Source organism: Protopterus annectens, chromosome 7.part0 (genome assembly GCF_019279795.1).
Source record: "Protopterus annectens isolate FY-2018-M chromosome 7.part0, PAN1.0, whole genome shotgun sequence".
Lineage (NCBI taxonomy): Eukaryota > Metazoa > Chordata > Ceratodontiformes > Protopteridae > Protopterus > Protopterus annectens.
The window spans coordinates 271601187-271614629 of NC_056739.1; the positions used below are offsets into that span (position 1 = coordinate 271601187).

Consider the following 13443-nt stretch of genomic DNA (forward strand, 5'->3'; position numbering starts at 1 on the left):
ATATCTGGCTACAAATCATACTGTGTTGGTCCACACCTGAAAAGGGATTCCCCTGCAAAGTAACAAGGACCATTTTATCTGTGAAGTGAACATTCAGATAAAATTATTCTTCAAATGCCCCATTTATTTATCAACTATCTTTTTTGCTGACTAAGTTATTCCCACTAGACACTAATTCTATTTTCATGGAAAACCCACAATTATATCACTAGGGACAAAAGAAAATTTAGTAATGATACTGAGCAACTTCTTTTTTTTCCAAGAAGTGCCAGTAGGATTTTTAACTTCTACCTATACTGCTACCAAGTCAGACAAATGGGGCCACAGTTGAATGTCGTTATCATCCCCTCAAGTGTGTTTGAGTTGTACTGTCATCTTCCTGTATTTTGTGTACTAGAACCATCTTTGTATAAGCAGAAATCAGAGTTATCTCTATGGCAATGCAGCTTAAATGGTTTGTACTGCATGTATGTAGCTTCTTTACGTGATTTGTTATGGTTAATGTTGTATCTTTTGTTGCTTTTGTGTTTAACCATGACCCATAAATGAAATGTAGTGCTTCTTTGAGGTTAGCCAACATTTTGTAAGAAAACATGTTGCAAGTGTCTTTGAGCAGAATGTCTTTAAGTCCTCAAGTCCAAATATATTACAATTAATATCTTTGAACAGAAACTCTTAAAAGTCCTAATTCTATGATTTTTACATTCATGATCTATGGTATGTAATTAGGCCAGTGCATATACAATTCATGTGTGACTGCCAATTACAACACTAATGTATATTCGAATGTCGATCTCTGCACACACTTGGTAATCTATTTATATGTTGTGCACTGTCCAGTACTGCAACTTGTGTCATGTTAATCATCTAGGGTGATGTTTAAGCAGCCTGGGGATTGGTCAGATATATTTTTTCTACTTTTTTCATTTGTGCAGCTGTGACCCATTTAAGTAGAAGCGTGACATTGGCAGATATAAATGAAGACCACCATTACCGTGCCAGCTGTGATACAAATTGGAAGTAGAACCCACTTGCCTAGCAATAGCATGTTAACAGTTTTCTGCCTAGCCATTTCTTGGCAGCCTTTTCATGGTGGCTTTAGGCTCTATGATAAATTGCAGAAAAGGCCTATAAAGAAAGTAGGCTTCCCATTCCTGTTCACAATGTGAGCAGGCTGCCTTTTTCTTCTCATGTTGGAATTAACAGTTCGTCGTAAGCATTCCAGTCTTCGACAGGATGAGAGCTATTTCCATCTCACTTTGGAAACAACGGGCTCCTCTGTAAATACTGAACAATGAACAGTGCATCTTGATTGTTTATAAAGCACTGTGATTTGCTTAGGGAACCCAGCTGACAGGAGCAGACCAGCTAGACTGTGGCCTGCAAAAATTGATTAGTATGGTCTGCTTTTCTCTCAAAATTCTAATTCTCTGTTTACAAAAATATGTTCCTATTTAAAGTTTTCTTTGGCATTTTAATTCTCCGTATTTTTGTGCATGCATTTTAACTGTTGATACAGAGTTTTAAACTTTTGTTTGCATCAGACACCGAGATAAAGGATTGTGATTACCTCTAAGGAGGTGAGAATAACTGAAAACAAATTAGTTGAATACTACACAGTGTTTAATGGAAGCCTAAATAAATATAAAATGTTACATATTTTCACAAAACTGAACTGACTGTAATATGTCTGAACATTAAGAGTGTCCTAAAGCCATCGGTAAGCCTTTTTGCATCATTTGATTTTCCATTTGTCCCACTTTTTTTGTGAAAGGTAAGGTTCCCCATTTTTGAGGAAAACATTTTTTGGCAAAATGTGATGTGTTTTGTGTTTTTTTGACAACTAAATTTCATCACGTAGCAGTTTTCCAATTTTATAACCAGTTTGTTATTTTAATATTCATGTATCCTCCTTAATAAATAACTGACACTTTGCTCAGTGCATGTTTTCTACATTCAGCCATCCCCACCTTGGTTGTGTCTAATGAATTACCCTAAATAACATTGTTTTGAGCTTTTGTACTGGAGAAAGAATTCTTCTTTTGGAGGCCTGTTATGTTACTACCTTTCTTCTGCCGTTGGCTAGTGCAGACTGTCTTGAGTGAGGCTTTCTTTGTGACACATATCTGTTCTTCCATGCCCAGAGACAGTCAAGCCCACAAACACTATTAGCAGCCCACAATTTACTTTTGCTTGTAGAATCAGGCACAATGGTTTTGTTTAAGGTATTTTGTTTGCTGGCTGCATTGCCATCTAAAAAGTGACCACCACTTCAGGTCTGTTTCCTTAGCTACAGCTTTCTTCTTGGTTGACCCGTACCCCACTCAACTGATGTCCATTCAGTGGAACTTTTTCCAGTGCAGACCATTCCTGCCTTGCCCCAAAGGTCAGGGTCTCCTATCTGTCCATCAAAGATTCCCATGTGGGCATCAGGCACTTTTGTGCCACATGTGATACTGACAGAGGGCTGAGAAGCATTTTCCTTGGTTGATTACATACTTATTTTGTGTGTGTTAGCACAGCTGCTATCCTCGATAAGCAGATATTATACAGCGACGTAATATCAGCAGTGACATAATGCCATTAAGATAATCTGTATTCCTACATGCTGTTGTGCTCATTTCAGATGGGTATTCTTTCAGTCAGTGACCTTTTTATGCTCCATGTCTAGGAAAGGTGTGTTAAGGCTGATCAGTGTATACCTCCTACCTCCATCATTCCCTCCCTGTTATATTCTCATGACAATGGTTTGATCCTGAACACAGATTGTTGGCAGTGTAAATAAATACCAAGTACTTTTCACATTATTTAGCAAGTTTTACAATAAATTCATCAGTGATCCACTTTATGGTGTTTATATCATTTTAGTTTAGCAGTGGTTATTTATCGGAGTGCTTGTTTCTTTGACTCTTAACAGTTTAGCAGCAATTATTTTGAGTGTACATACGTTGATTTTACCTTTATGTGACTTGTCACTGACTACGATATTTTATTTTAGGTGCTTCTTTTTGGCCTCAGCAATTCTGTTTAGTTGTTTACTTTAAGTAAGTCCTCTCTGCAGTATATCACTCCTTTAATTTTATATAAATTTGATACAAATATAGATTTGCTAAGACAAAATATCCTGATTTTCAGGTGTGATAAAGAAGAGGAACAAATATAAGAACGCAAACAAAGCAGACAGATCATAATGCAAAGAAAAAGCTGAACAGAAAGGGTGTGGGGGGTGAGGATACCAGAAGTAGGTTACAAATAGTTCTTATAGTAAATTTCCACCAACTTGGTATTGTTAAACATTAAACCTTACAGGCATATTAACCAAACCAGCAGTTAAATATGCAGTTTTAGGGATGCGTGTAAGGGCAGCATAAATCAGCAGACTGAGATCTTCTTCTTCTTCCTTCAGCTTTTCCCCGGTTAGGGGTCGCCACAGCGGATCACCTGTCCGCTCATGATTAGCAGTGGAGTTTTACAGTGTCGAATTGCCAGCCCGGCGCCCAACCTTCCACGGAAGGCACACACTCATGCACTCACAACTAGGGCCAATTTAGAGTGTCCAATCCACCTACAGCATGTCTTTGGGATTTGGAGGAAACCGGAGCACCCAGAGGAAACCCACGCAACCACAGGGAGGACATGCAGACTCCACACAGAAGGCACCCCAGCCGAGGATTGAACCAGAGAACCTCTTGCTGTGAGGTGACAACGCTAACCGCTGTACCACTGTGGCCACCCAATTCAGCAGACTGAGATGTGGGATAGAAAACAAAAAGTGTCAAGCTTGTTAAAGAGGAAGTTGAGGGTTATAGAAGAGCCACTAATATAAGCTTCTACCTACAGTTTGAAACCAAGCCTTAGTGTACTTTGTGAGAACTGTTGAATTTTCAATTCCCAAGATGAATGACCAACTTATTCCAAATCTTTTTATTTATTTGTATGTTAACCAGAAAGCTAGATTGTTGCTATTGACAACTTGTAGTTATAATCCTCAAACTGTAACCACACCAGCCGTGTTCAAGACAAGAATTATTCACCTTCAGCCATGGATTATTGTTAAAGTATATAGTGGTCATTAAGAGAATAAATGTATTAAAGCATAAGACACAGTTTTCATTTTAAATAAAACATACTGATTTACATTGGCAGCGATGCTGTCAAATGAAAATTGATCCCAGTGGCTGAACAGGAATGATAAATGGTGACAGAACATTTTAAGTGACTTTAAATGTGAAAAAAAAATGTAAAACAATTTTCTGTTCATACATTTTTGGACCACTTCCTTATTTTGCACACAACCCCAAAAAAAAAAAACAGGAAAAGAATGTCCAAGTCCTATTATTTAAAATAAGCTCTTTCTTCTTATATGTTAACAACTCATTTAAATGTATTAAATACTAAAATGCAAATGATGTGCACAAACTTAATCTGTTAAATAGCCCAGGACTCAGAGACACTGGAATTATTAAATAAGTTTAAAACAGAGAGCATTTAATTTGCAATGTCTTGCTATCAGGGAACTTGACGATTACAGATTGAGAGGGAATATGTATAAAAATAATTTCAACAATGTAAATCTAAGACCAAATAAATAATAAAATGAATGCAAAAAGAGTATAAAAGAATACAGTCACGTGGTTGATAAACAGTGAAATGGAAATGGATCTGGAAATGGATCTGATTTTAAAATATGCTTTTCAAAGTTATTATTGTGAGTGTTCAGAGCTTAACTATATAATATTGGGGTTACATCAGCAGAGCATACTTGTCAAGTGTCCCTGAGTTTTGACTTTTATTTTTGGGTTCTTCATTATAAAATTTGTTTTTTCTCCCCTGTATCAACTTACGGCCTTCTGTCCCAGTGCCCCTGTCCATCATTGGGTCTATCAGCTACTCCTATTTAACTCCCCAGGTCTACCCCAATTAAACTGACACCAATCAAGGAACCTAAGGACACCCAGGGGTTTCACTGTCACCTTCCTCCATTCTTTTTTTTTTTTTTTTTTTCACTTTTGACCTAGCCATTCACCCTTCCTCTGTGGGTCTGCATGGTTGCACCCAACCAGTAGGTGTGCAGCGGTTCAGCCTTGTCCCTACCCTTTTTCCCTCTATGGTCTATGCCTCCTACATCATCATCTCCAGCCTCCACCAGAGTTTGTTGATGGGGATGCCCATACAACCCTCCTCTGTCTGGATAGACAAACTCATCCTTCCCTGCCATTCTGTCAGTCACATCAGCCGCTAATCAAACCTGGGTCAGCTGGGCTGTAGTCAGGGCTTTGTCCGTTAACACCACCTGTGCGGCCAGTGTTCATTATAAAATTTGAGGTTTTCTTGCAACTTACTATGGTAAAAGTCACAAAATAATTCCAGACATTTGAGTTTCAAACTTCATATCCTTCAGCAAATTGCATGTTAATGTACCATATGTTATCTAACAACTTTCTAAGTATATAAGAGCAATATTTAAAATCCGTTCCTTTTTTTTCTATCAGTGTTCTGGATTTTGCAGTGCGGTGGTGGTGCTGCGGTAGCGTTGTCCCCTCACAGTAAGACACTGTCCAGTTCGATTCTCAGCTAGAGCCTCTTCTGCGTGGAGACATGCACGAATGGGCATACCTTCGTTGAAGGTTGTACGTTAGGGCTGGTAACTCGGCATGTAAAAATCAACTACCAATCATTAGCGGACCAGAGTTCCACTGTGGCGACCCCTAACTGGGAAAAAGCCGAAAGACACAACAAGTGTTCTGGATTTTGCACTTGATTTCTTGAGCTAAGAGGTTGAGAGCTATGCAGCAGAGTAAAGTGACCAATAGGTGCTGATAAAGGGAAGAATCTGCTTCTCTACAGGTTCTATGAAAAATGAATGCCCATTTTAATCTTCATTCAGATGACATTGCAGTTCGATCACCAGTGTGTCTAAAGTAGTAGGCTGAGCAGACTTGTGTGCAAAAAACCTTCTTCATTTTGTTTTTTTTTCAGAGTCAGAAGCTGCTAACTCATAAAAAATATCAAACAATACATATGGAGAGTCTGGAACAGCAGTGCTTGAAGGACTTTTTACAAATACTTTTTTTGTTTTCTAGGAGGATAATCAGATCAAGACAGAGAGACTGGTCCAGTCTGTTATGGCAATCTGCAGTGCACTGGCAGCAGTTGAAACAAAGGAAATCACAAACGCACTGAACCAACTTCCTCCCTGCTCTTCTCGTGTGAATTCCAAACTACAAAAGGTAGGAGTAAATGCACAGAATTGCCATGGGCTGTAGAACCAGCTGAACTCACTGGCGGTTTACACTGCTTGTCGCTCGTAATTCTGTGTGTTAAACCCACAAAGGCTTGCTTTGTATTATGCTCCCTGATTAAATATGAGAGCATTGTGCTATATTATATTTTATTAGTATCCTTATTAACAACGTTCAGATGTGAGATAACATTTTTCATGCAAATTTATCACATTAGGTTAATTTCAGAAAGTAATATGAGCCTTAGCATTGCATTCTGACTAATTGCTTAAACACACTGATCCACTTTTCTCAGTGAAATAACTAATAATAATGAAGTCTGTGATATTAAAAAAAAAAAGAATTGTTGGCCTATGGATTAAGAAATTCTGTCAGAATTATTTCCTAGGTGAAGCTACATATTACAATTGCTTATCTTGAGCACTGAGAAATTATATGGGATGCTTTCATCACAGTTCCAGTAAAAATGTTGGTATGCAAGAAGGTTCAGGTACGTTTCATTCAAGAATAAATGCAGAGTGAACAGGACGAATGTGAAAATGAACTGTGGGATTATCATTTTTAACCAAGGGAGTTCAGAAAGCAGCAAGTGCTTGCGATAAACATACCATGAAAGAGTAATGAGTACTGATGAGGAGCATGCTGGGAAAAAATGTGTGTGTGTGTGTGTGTGTGTGTGTGTGTGTGTGTGTGTATGTATAGGTACTGATAAACACATATCTATATATGTATGTAGAGAGGGGTAATTGTCAGTACTACAAAATAGACATGGATTATGAGAATTGTCAATGCAGAGCTTAACTGTTATGAAGCAAATGATTCCGTGGTTAATGCTATCACTAGTCTCAGCTTGTCATAGTTTGTACATCTACAGCCTGAGGTCGAAGCACTTCAAAGCTGTAAAACATTAACTACATACTGAACAAAATATTTACATTCAAAGGTGTGTCGATGCAGATAGTGTGAGCAGAAGAATGGGGCACCGAACGATTAGCAGGGAAGATGAGCAGAGCTGAAAATTAGAGCAAAGGATTGTATGTGGCTGTTGGAGAAAGGTTTATAGCGGGCACAAACAGCGGGGTTGCAGGAGTGAAAATAAAAGAAGCTACTTGTAAGATACAGTGTTAGTACATAAATTCCAGTAACCTACAGGAATATATAAGACAACTGCACACAGACCTGGTTAAAATAAACAAAACACTGATGGAGTAGATCAACACAAACAAGAAAAGGCTGGAAAAAATGGAAGAAGCTTGAAACAAACATTCAGATGAGGTGACAAAGCTGTAAAAAACAGAGGCTGAAATGAAGAAAAGGGTGGCTGAACATGAGACTGCTCAGGAAGAGATGTTTCAAAGAATTCAGAAAGCAAGTACAAGGTAAACATTTTGTTAGGAGTGGTACAAGTTGGTTTACGGTGGTCCTGAGGATTTCTTAGCCAGGGTAGGAAATACCAGAAGGCTGGGTCCTCTGAGTAGGAAGCTCTGATTTGTGTTGTCAGGTTAAATCTGGCTCTGAGGTAGATGCTACCAGAATCATCTTACTTTATTTTTATTTTCTTTGTTGACAGACATACATTTTTTTAATTTACTACTTATGGAGTTAGGTGAAAATAGTAATATATACGTAGTGTGAGATTATATAACTAATTAGTTAATTGCAAGTAAAACATTAGTTAAAAATTCAAATGAGTAATGAACAGTACCATAATTAACCATTTCAGCAAATCATAGTCATTCTAACAAGAGCAAATTACAGTCCATATAGGATGCTCTAAGCAGCTCTAATGAGGTCCTTGATAAAAAAGACAAATGAATCCGTCTGTGACGCCTTCCTAAGCAAAGTCTGGAAGGGGCTTTGGCAGGCAATTTATAAGGACATGCACTCGTCTCTATTCTGTACTTCTAGCCAGCCGCTGTATAATAGCTCAAGGAGAGTCAGCACACAACATAACAAAGCTTCTCTTCATAAAGAACAAGGCATTTTTCTCACTGTTGAGCTACATTAGTAACATTTGATGCACAAGTGCAAATCTCCAGGCTCTCCTTTTTGTCACCAGACTACTGAATTGTTAGAATATGCTGAATTTTCATTTCCAAGACAGTTTTATTTAGGCAGTAAAGAGTGACAAGGGTGTGCAGTGTACTGAGATAATGGTTTACCTTGGGTGAGCTAAAGGTGAAGAAAGAAGGCTAATTTCTGAACTGTAAAGCTCCTGCTTTATAACCAGAATATCTTTAATATGGTGTTGCGTGACATGATTGTATTAAAATATGTGCCATTAAAAACAATAAAATTTATTTAGCTGAACTGCTGTGCTATGATGATAATGCTCCACATAAAATATTCCTTTATCCAAACAGGATCCAGCACTCTTTCCCATTCATTTTACAGATTTTTGCAGTGTAATATATTTGTTTGGGTGTAAGTTCATTGGATTAGATAATTCTGTTATGTGTGTTAAACTGTGTAAGTCAGAATAAAAAAAAACTATTTGCAGTAGAAAACTAGCCATCAAGACTAAGCCTTCCAGATCATAGGTCTACTGTCCACAGCAAAATGTGTTTAAATGGTCACCAGTGGAGTAGAAATGTAGCCCATGGCTACACCATGTAACAGTCTTAAGTCACATTGTAGCAACCAATTGAAAAGATGGTTTTACTACTCTTAATATTACAACCTTCAGCCTGCTGCAATGCCAACAATGCATTTAAGGAGCAGATATGAGGATTATAAAACATCTGTCTTATTACCATTGCTGCCAAAGAGGATAAAAGATGGCTAAAGGGACATCTTACCAAACAGCAGATGTTTGAGTCCTGAGTGCACACTTACGAAGTACAAAAATGTAAATTATTCCAGACTCACTAACTTCTATCACAAAATACAAAAAATAACAAATAAAAATTCAAGTTCTCCAAATGCACACTGGGTAAGATAAGTAATACAATGTCAAAATGAAAGTTGAAGTATCTCTAAATCCTAGTAAATTTGAAACTAAAGTACTAAGTGATACCTACATTTTTCATTTGCTCCCTCTTGACAACTTTTTCTTCAAAATTTTTATCTAAGGTTAACACCTGTCTTTGTTTATGCATGGCAGTTCTTATTTCAGCTGTTATGTCCTGCGAAGTAAAAAAAAAAAAACAATGGCAACTGTCCTTAAATTTTAAGGCAAAACATATTTCCAAGTTTCCTTTGGAAATTGCATAGAACAGTTATTTTGAATTTTAAATACCTAAATACATAAAAAACTCAAATTCTACAAGAATGAGCTTTTTCTTTGGCAAAAATAAACAAACACATAAATAAATAGATAAGTAATAATATAAAAAATAAAGTCCAGATCACTCTATTAGTTCTGAGTATGGTTTGTCTAACAGTCTCAGATTTTCATAAAAAAATCATACTATGGGCATTTGAAAAGGTGGCAGTTATATCTAAACTATTATATCTAAGCCACTGAGGCAAAAATATTTAAAAAAAGTTAGAGACCTAAATCAGAAATAAAACGACAGACCACGATGCTTTGCCAGAGATGACCTGCATCTGTCTCGCTTGGGCGTCAGGCTTCTGGCAAAGTCACTTGCCTCCCCATAGTGCCTTTTTTAGAAAAAGTGATGAGGTTAAAACTATGAACATAAAAATTTCAACAAAACCCAAATTAAAGGTCATAACAATAAATGCTAGGAGTCTAAACATGAAACTGCACTCATTGCAAGCATTTTTAACCCTGGAAAATGCTGACATCTGCACAGTCATAGAAACCTGGTTCAAAGCTGCGGAGAGCATCCTAACCATACCTGGTTACTCATCCTATCATACATTCAGACCCCAAACTGTGGGTAGTAAAGCCAAAGGGGGAGTTTCAGTATATATTAAAGACATACACATCTCCAGGCTGGTCAAACAGTATGACACACAGGAGACACTCCAGGTGCAGTTAACCATTGACAAGACCCCTATACAAATCATAGCTAGCTACTGGCTCCCAAATCTGACCCAAGATGCCCAAATTGCCTATCTAGACCTCTTCGACTCTATCAAGATTCAACCCTTTAGGCTGATCCTGGGTGACTTTAACTACCCAAACATAAACTGGAAGAACTACTCATGCCAGAACACAAATGCCCAGAGATTCCTCAATTTTGTCAGTGTAAATGCTTTGGAACAGCTAGTTGCCTACCCCCACAAGAGGTGATAATATCTTGGACTTGGTATTAACCAACATGAGTTACCACTGCAGCATCCCTGCAGTATCATCCTCCCTTGTAAGATCAGATCACAAAGAGGTCACGTTCAAAGTCACCATCTCCCCGACACCCCCCCCTCTGATACATGGAATCAGTAATAGCTTACAGGACTAAATCATACTCCGCAAGGAAGAGTAAACCGGTCTGGTGGACATCTGCAATAAATAAACTCTGTAAAAAAAGAAAAAATTTTCTGTCCAGGACCAAGAAGGAGCAGGTGCCCAACTGGAAGCAATCTCTCCTTAGCCTAAACAAGCAAATAAGAGCACTAGTGAAATCCTCCAAAGCAAATTTTGAGTCCAAATTGGTCATATCTACTAGAGACAGTCATAAGCCTTCTTCACATATATCTGTAATCTCAAAGGTAGCACCCAGATCTGTTCAGAACTGGTGGTCAAGGACACCACATATAAAAATGCCGTAGTTATAACAAATTTGCTGATAGCTTCAGCGAAAATGTCACCCCTTTGTCCCCCTCATCATTAAATCAGGGCATTCCCAGTACCTGCTCCCTTCCCCTTATATCTAGGGATCAGGTCATCACTGCTGTCTCAAAGGCAAAAAATACAGCCTCCATGGGACCCGATAACATCCAAGGCTGCATCCCACATGAACTCAGGCAGAAACTTGCAGCACCATTAGGTGCCCTATTCAACCAAAGCCTGTGTACTGGCTTTGTCCCAGCTGAGTGGAGGACAGCCACTGTCATCCCTTTACACAAAGGTGGAGCATTCACCAGTCCGGGAAATTATTGACCCATCAGCTTAACTAGCCTGATCTGCAAGGCCATGGAATGGCTTATCATGGACCTCGTTAACAAGGACATTGGCAACCTCCAAACACTCTATCCCACACAGTTTGGCTTTGTCAAGAGGAGATCATGTCTATTAAATTTTGTCGACTTTTTTGAGACCGTCATCAAAGCCATGGATGAGGGGAAGACGGTGCACACCACCTACCTTGACCTGGCCAAAGCCTTCGACATTATTCCCCACTCGGGCATAATAGATAAACTCTCTCAACTAGGCATCAATCCATATGTTACCAGATGGTTAGCTAACTGGATCACTGAAAAAACCCACCTAGTCAAAATAGGGGAAGCCACCTCAAGCAGTAGACCTGTATCGAGTGGCGTAACCCAGGGTTCAGTCTTTCTTATTTGGGATATACTTTTCTGAGGTGCAGGCCAAAACCAGTGGGCTATGGCCGACCAGGTTTGCAGATGACTGCAAGCTGGGAGCTGTCATCAATTTCCCTAGTGACGTGGACATCTTCCAAGAGGGTCTCACCCAAACAAATGACTGGTGCCAGAAACATGGCCTCAAGCTAAATACAAAAAATGCATCATCATCCCCTTTGGGGAGAGTGATGTCCCCACAAATTATCACATTAATAACAACATCCTAAGCACAGTCAGTTGTGAGGGATTTGGGCACCCAGATTGATAGCAACCTGACTTTTGACCACCATGTTGCTTCCATTGTACGGAAAGCTTTCTACATGGCCCACCTCATATGTAAGGGTATCTCATCCATAGACAAGGAGGTCATAACATCCCTGTATTCTTCCATTATAAAGCCCATTATTGAGTACAATGCCCCATTCGGCATGTACCATGCAGCAGCTGGAGAGACCACAGAGGTTCCTCACAAGGAGAATCCAGAGCCTCAAAAATCTACCATACACAGATAGGCTAAAAGCCCTATTCCTCTACTCTGTTTCATACAAACTCCTCAGAGGTGACCACTGTCTGGCATACAAGGTGATCTCAGACCCCGCCTTGATGGAACTGCTGCATATCCCCAAGTCAAGCTCCACTCGATTAACCTGCACACACGGCCTCAACCTGGTCTGTAACATCAATAGGACTTGTTGGCAGGACAGATTTGTGTCCCAGAGACTCCACCATCTATGGAATAGACTGCCTCTCCACTTCCTCTTTACCCCTTTTTAAGCACAACCTGGATAACTGGATGGGAAATAAAAAATACATCCCTGGGATTCCACCCATGTCCCTGCTGGACAGGGGATCGGGTGCTGATTTGTCTATGCATGGGCTAAACTCTTGGCTAGGCTTATAAGGGCCTCAGGGCCAATAGCCTAGTAACTTCCTATGATCCTATATCAAGAACTGCCTTAAAGGGTTGAATATGTTATCTGTTCATTTGCTGTGCTTAATTGACACAGACTGTACAGAAAAAAGAAATGTCTGTAAAGTACTTACAACTAGTGTCTACCTCAAAACTAATTTGTAATGTACATACACACAGATGCACATAATCTGTGAGTGTGTGTGTGTGTGTGTGTGTGTGTGTGTGTGTGTGTGTGTGTGTGTGTGTGTGTGTGTGTGTTTCCTTGCACATTACTAATGAGTCTGGGGTAGATATTAGTTGCAAGATGTTGCAGGGTCAGCCTTGGGTCAAGTGGTGCCCTAGGTAAAAGGATTCCACAGCACCCCCAGTCCACACCACCTGGTGCCCCATCCTGGTCTATTTACACCATCTGGTTTACTGGAAAAGCACCCTTGCTAGAGCGACACCCTAGGCGGCCACCTAGTTGGCCTATGCTTAATGCCGGCTATGAGATGTTGGCAGGTAGACTGTGACAGCTAAGCCTCTGATTTAGGCCCAGGAATGGATTCCATCTTGGATATGTAACATCATATCAAGTCGTTGTCCTTGCATGAACATTGAGGTACACTGGGAGATCACATCTTGGTTCTACATGTATTTTCAGACATTTGAGAAGGCATAGAGCCGTATACAGATGAACGTTTTGTGAAGAGCTATAGTAATAGTAGGTATTAGGGTTTCTAGTGCATGTCACATGGGCCCTGTGTGTCACAGAAAGAGAGAGACTCGTAGCCACAGTTTTGATAATAAGTATATTCAAGGTGGACATCAGAGTCCATCAAGTGTGTGTCTTGTCCCTCCTTCCTTTTGTGAAAT

At 39.4% G+C, this 13443-nt stretch overlaps 1 protein-coding gene across 1 annotated transcript in view; it reads left to right on the top strand.

Annotated features, from left to right (window-relative positions):
- The window catches only part of PIK3C2B (phosphatidylinositol-4-phosphate 3-kinase catalytic subunit type 2 beta), a 1063900-nt gene that overhangs the window by 548072 nt on the left and 502385 nt on the right, over nt 1-13443 (top strand). Inside the window, exon 9 of the mRNA XM_044076750.1 lies at nt 6084-6230. Coding sequence (XP_043932685.1) covers nt 6084-6230 — 147 coding nt within the window. The remainder of the gene's footprint in view (nt 1-6083; nt 6231-13443) is intronic.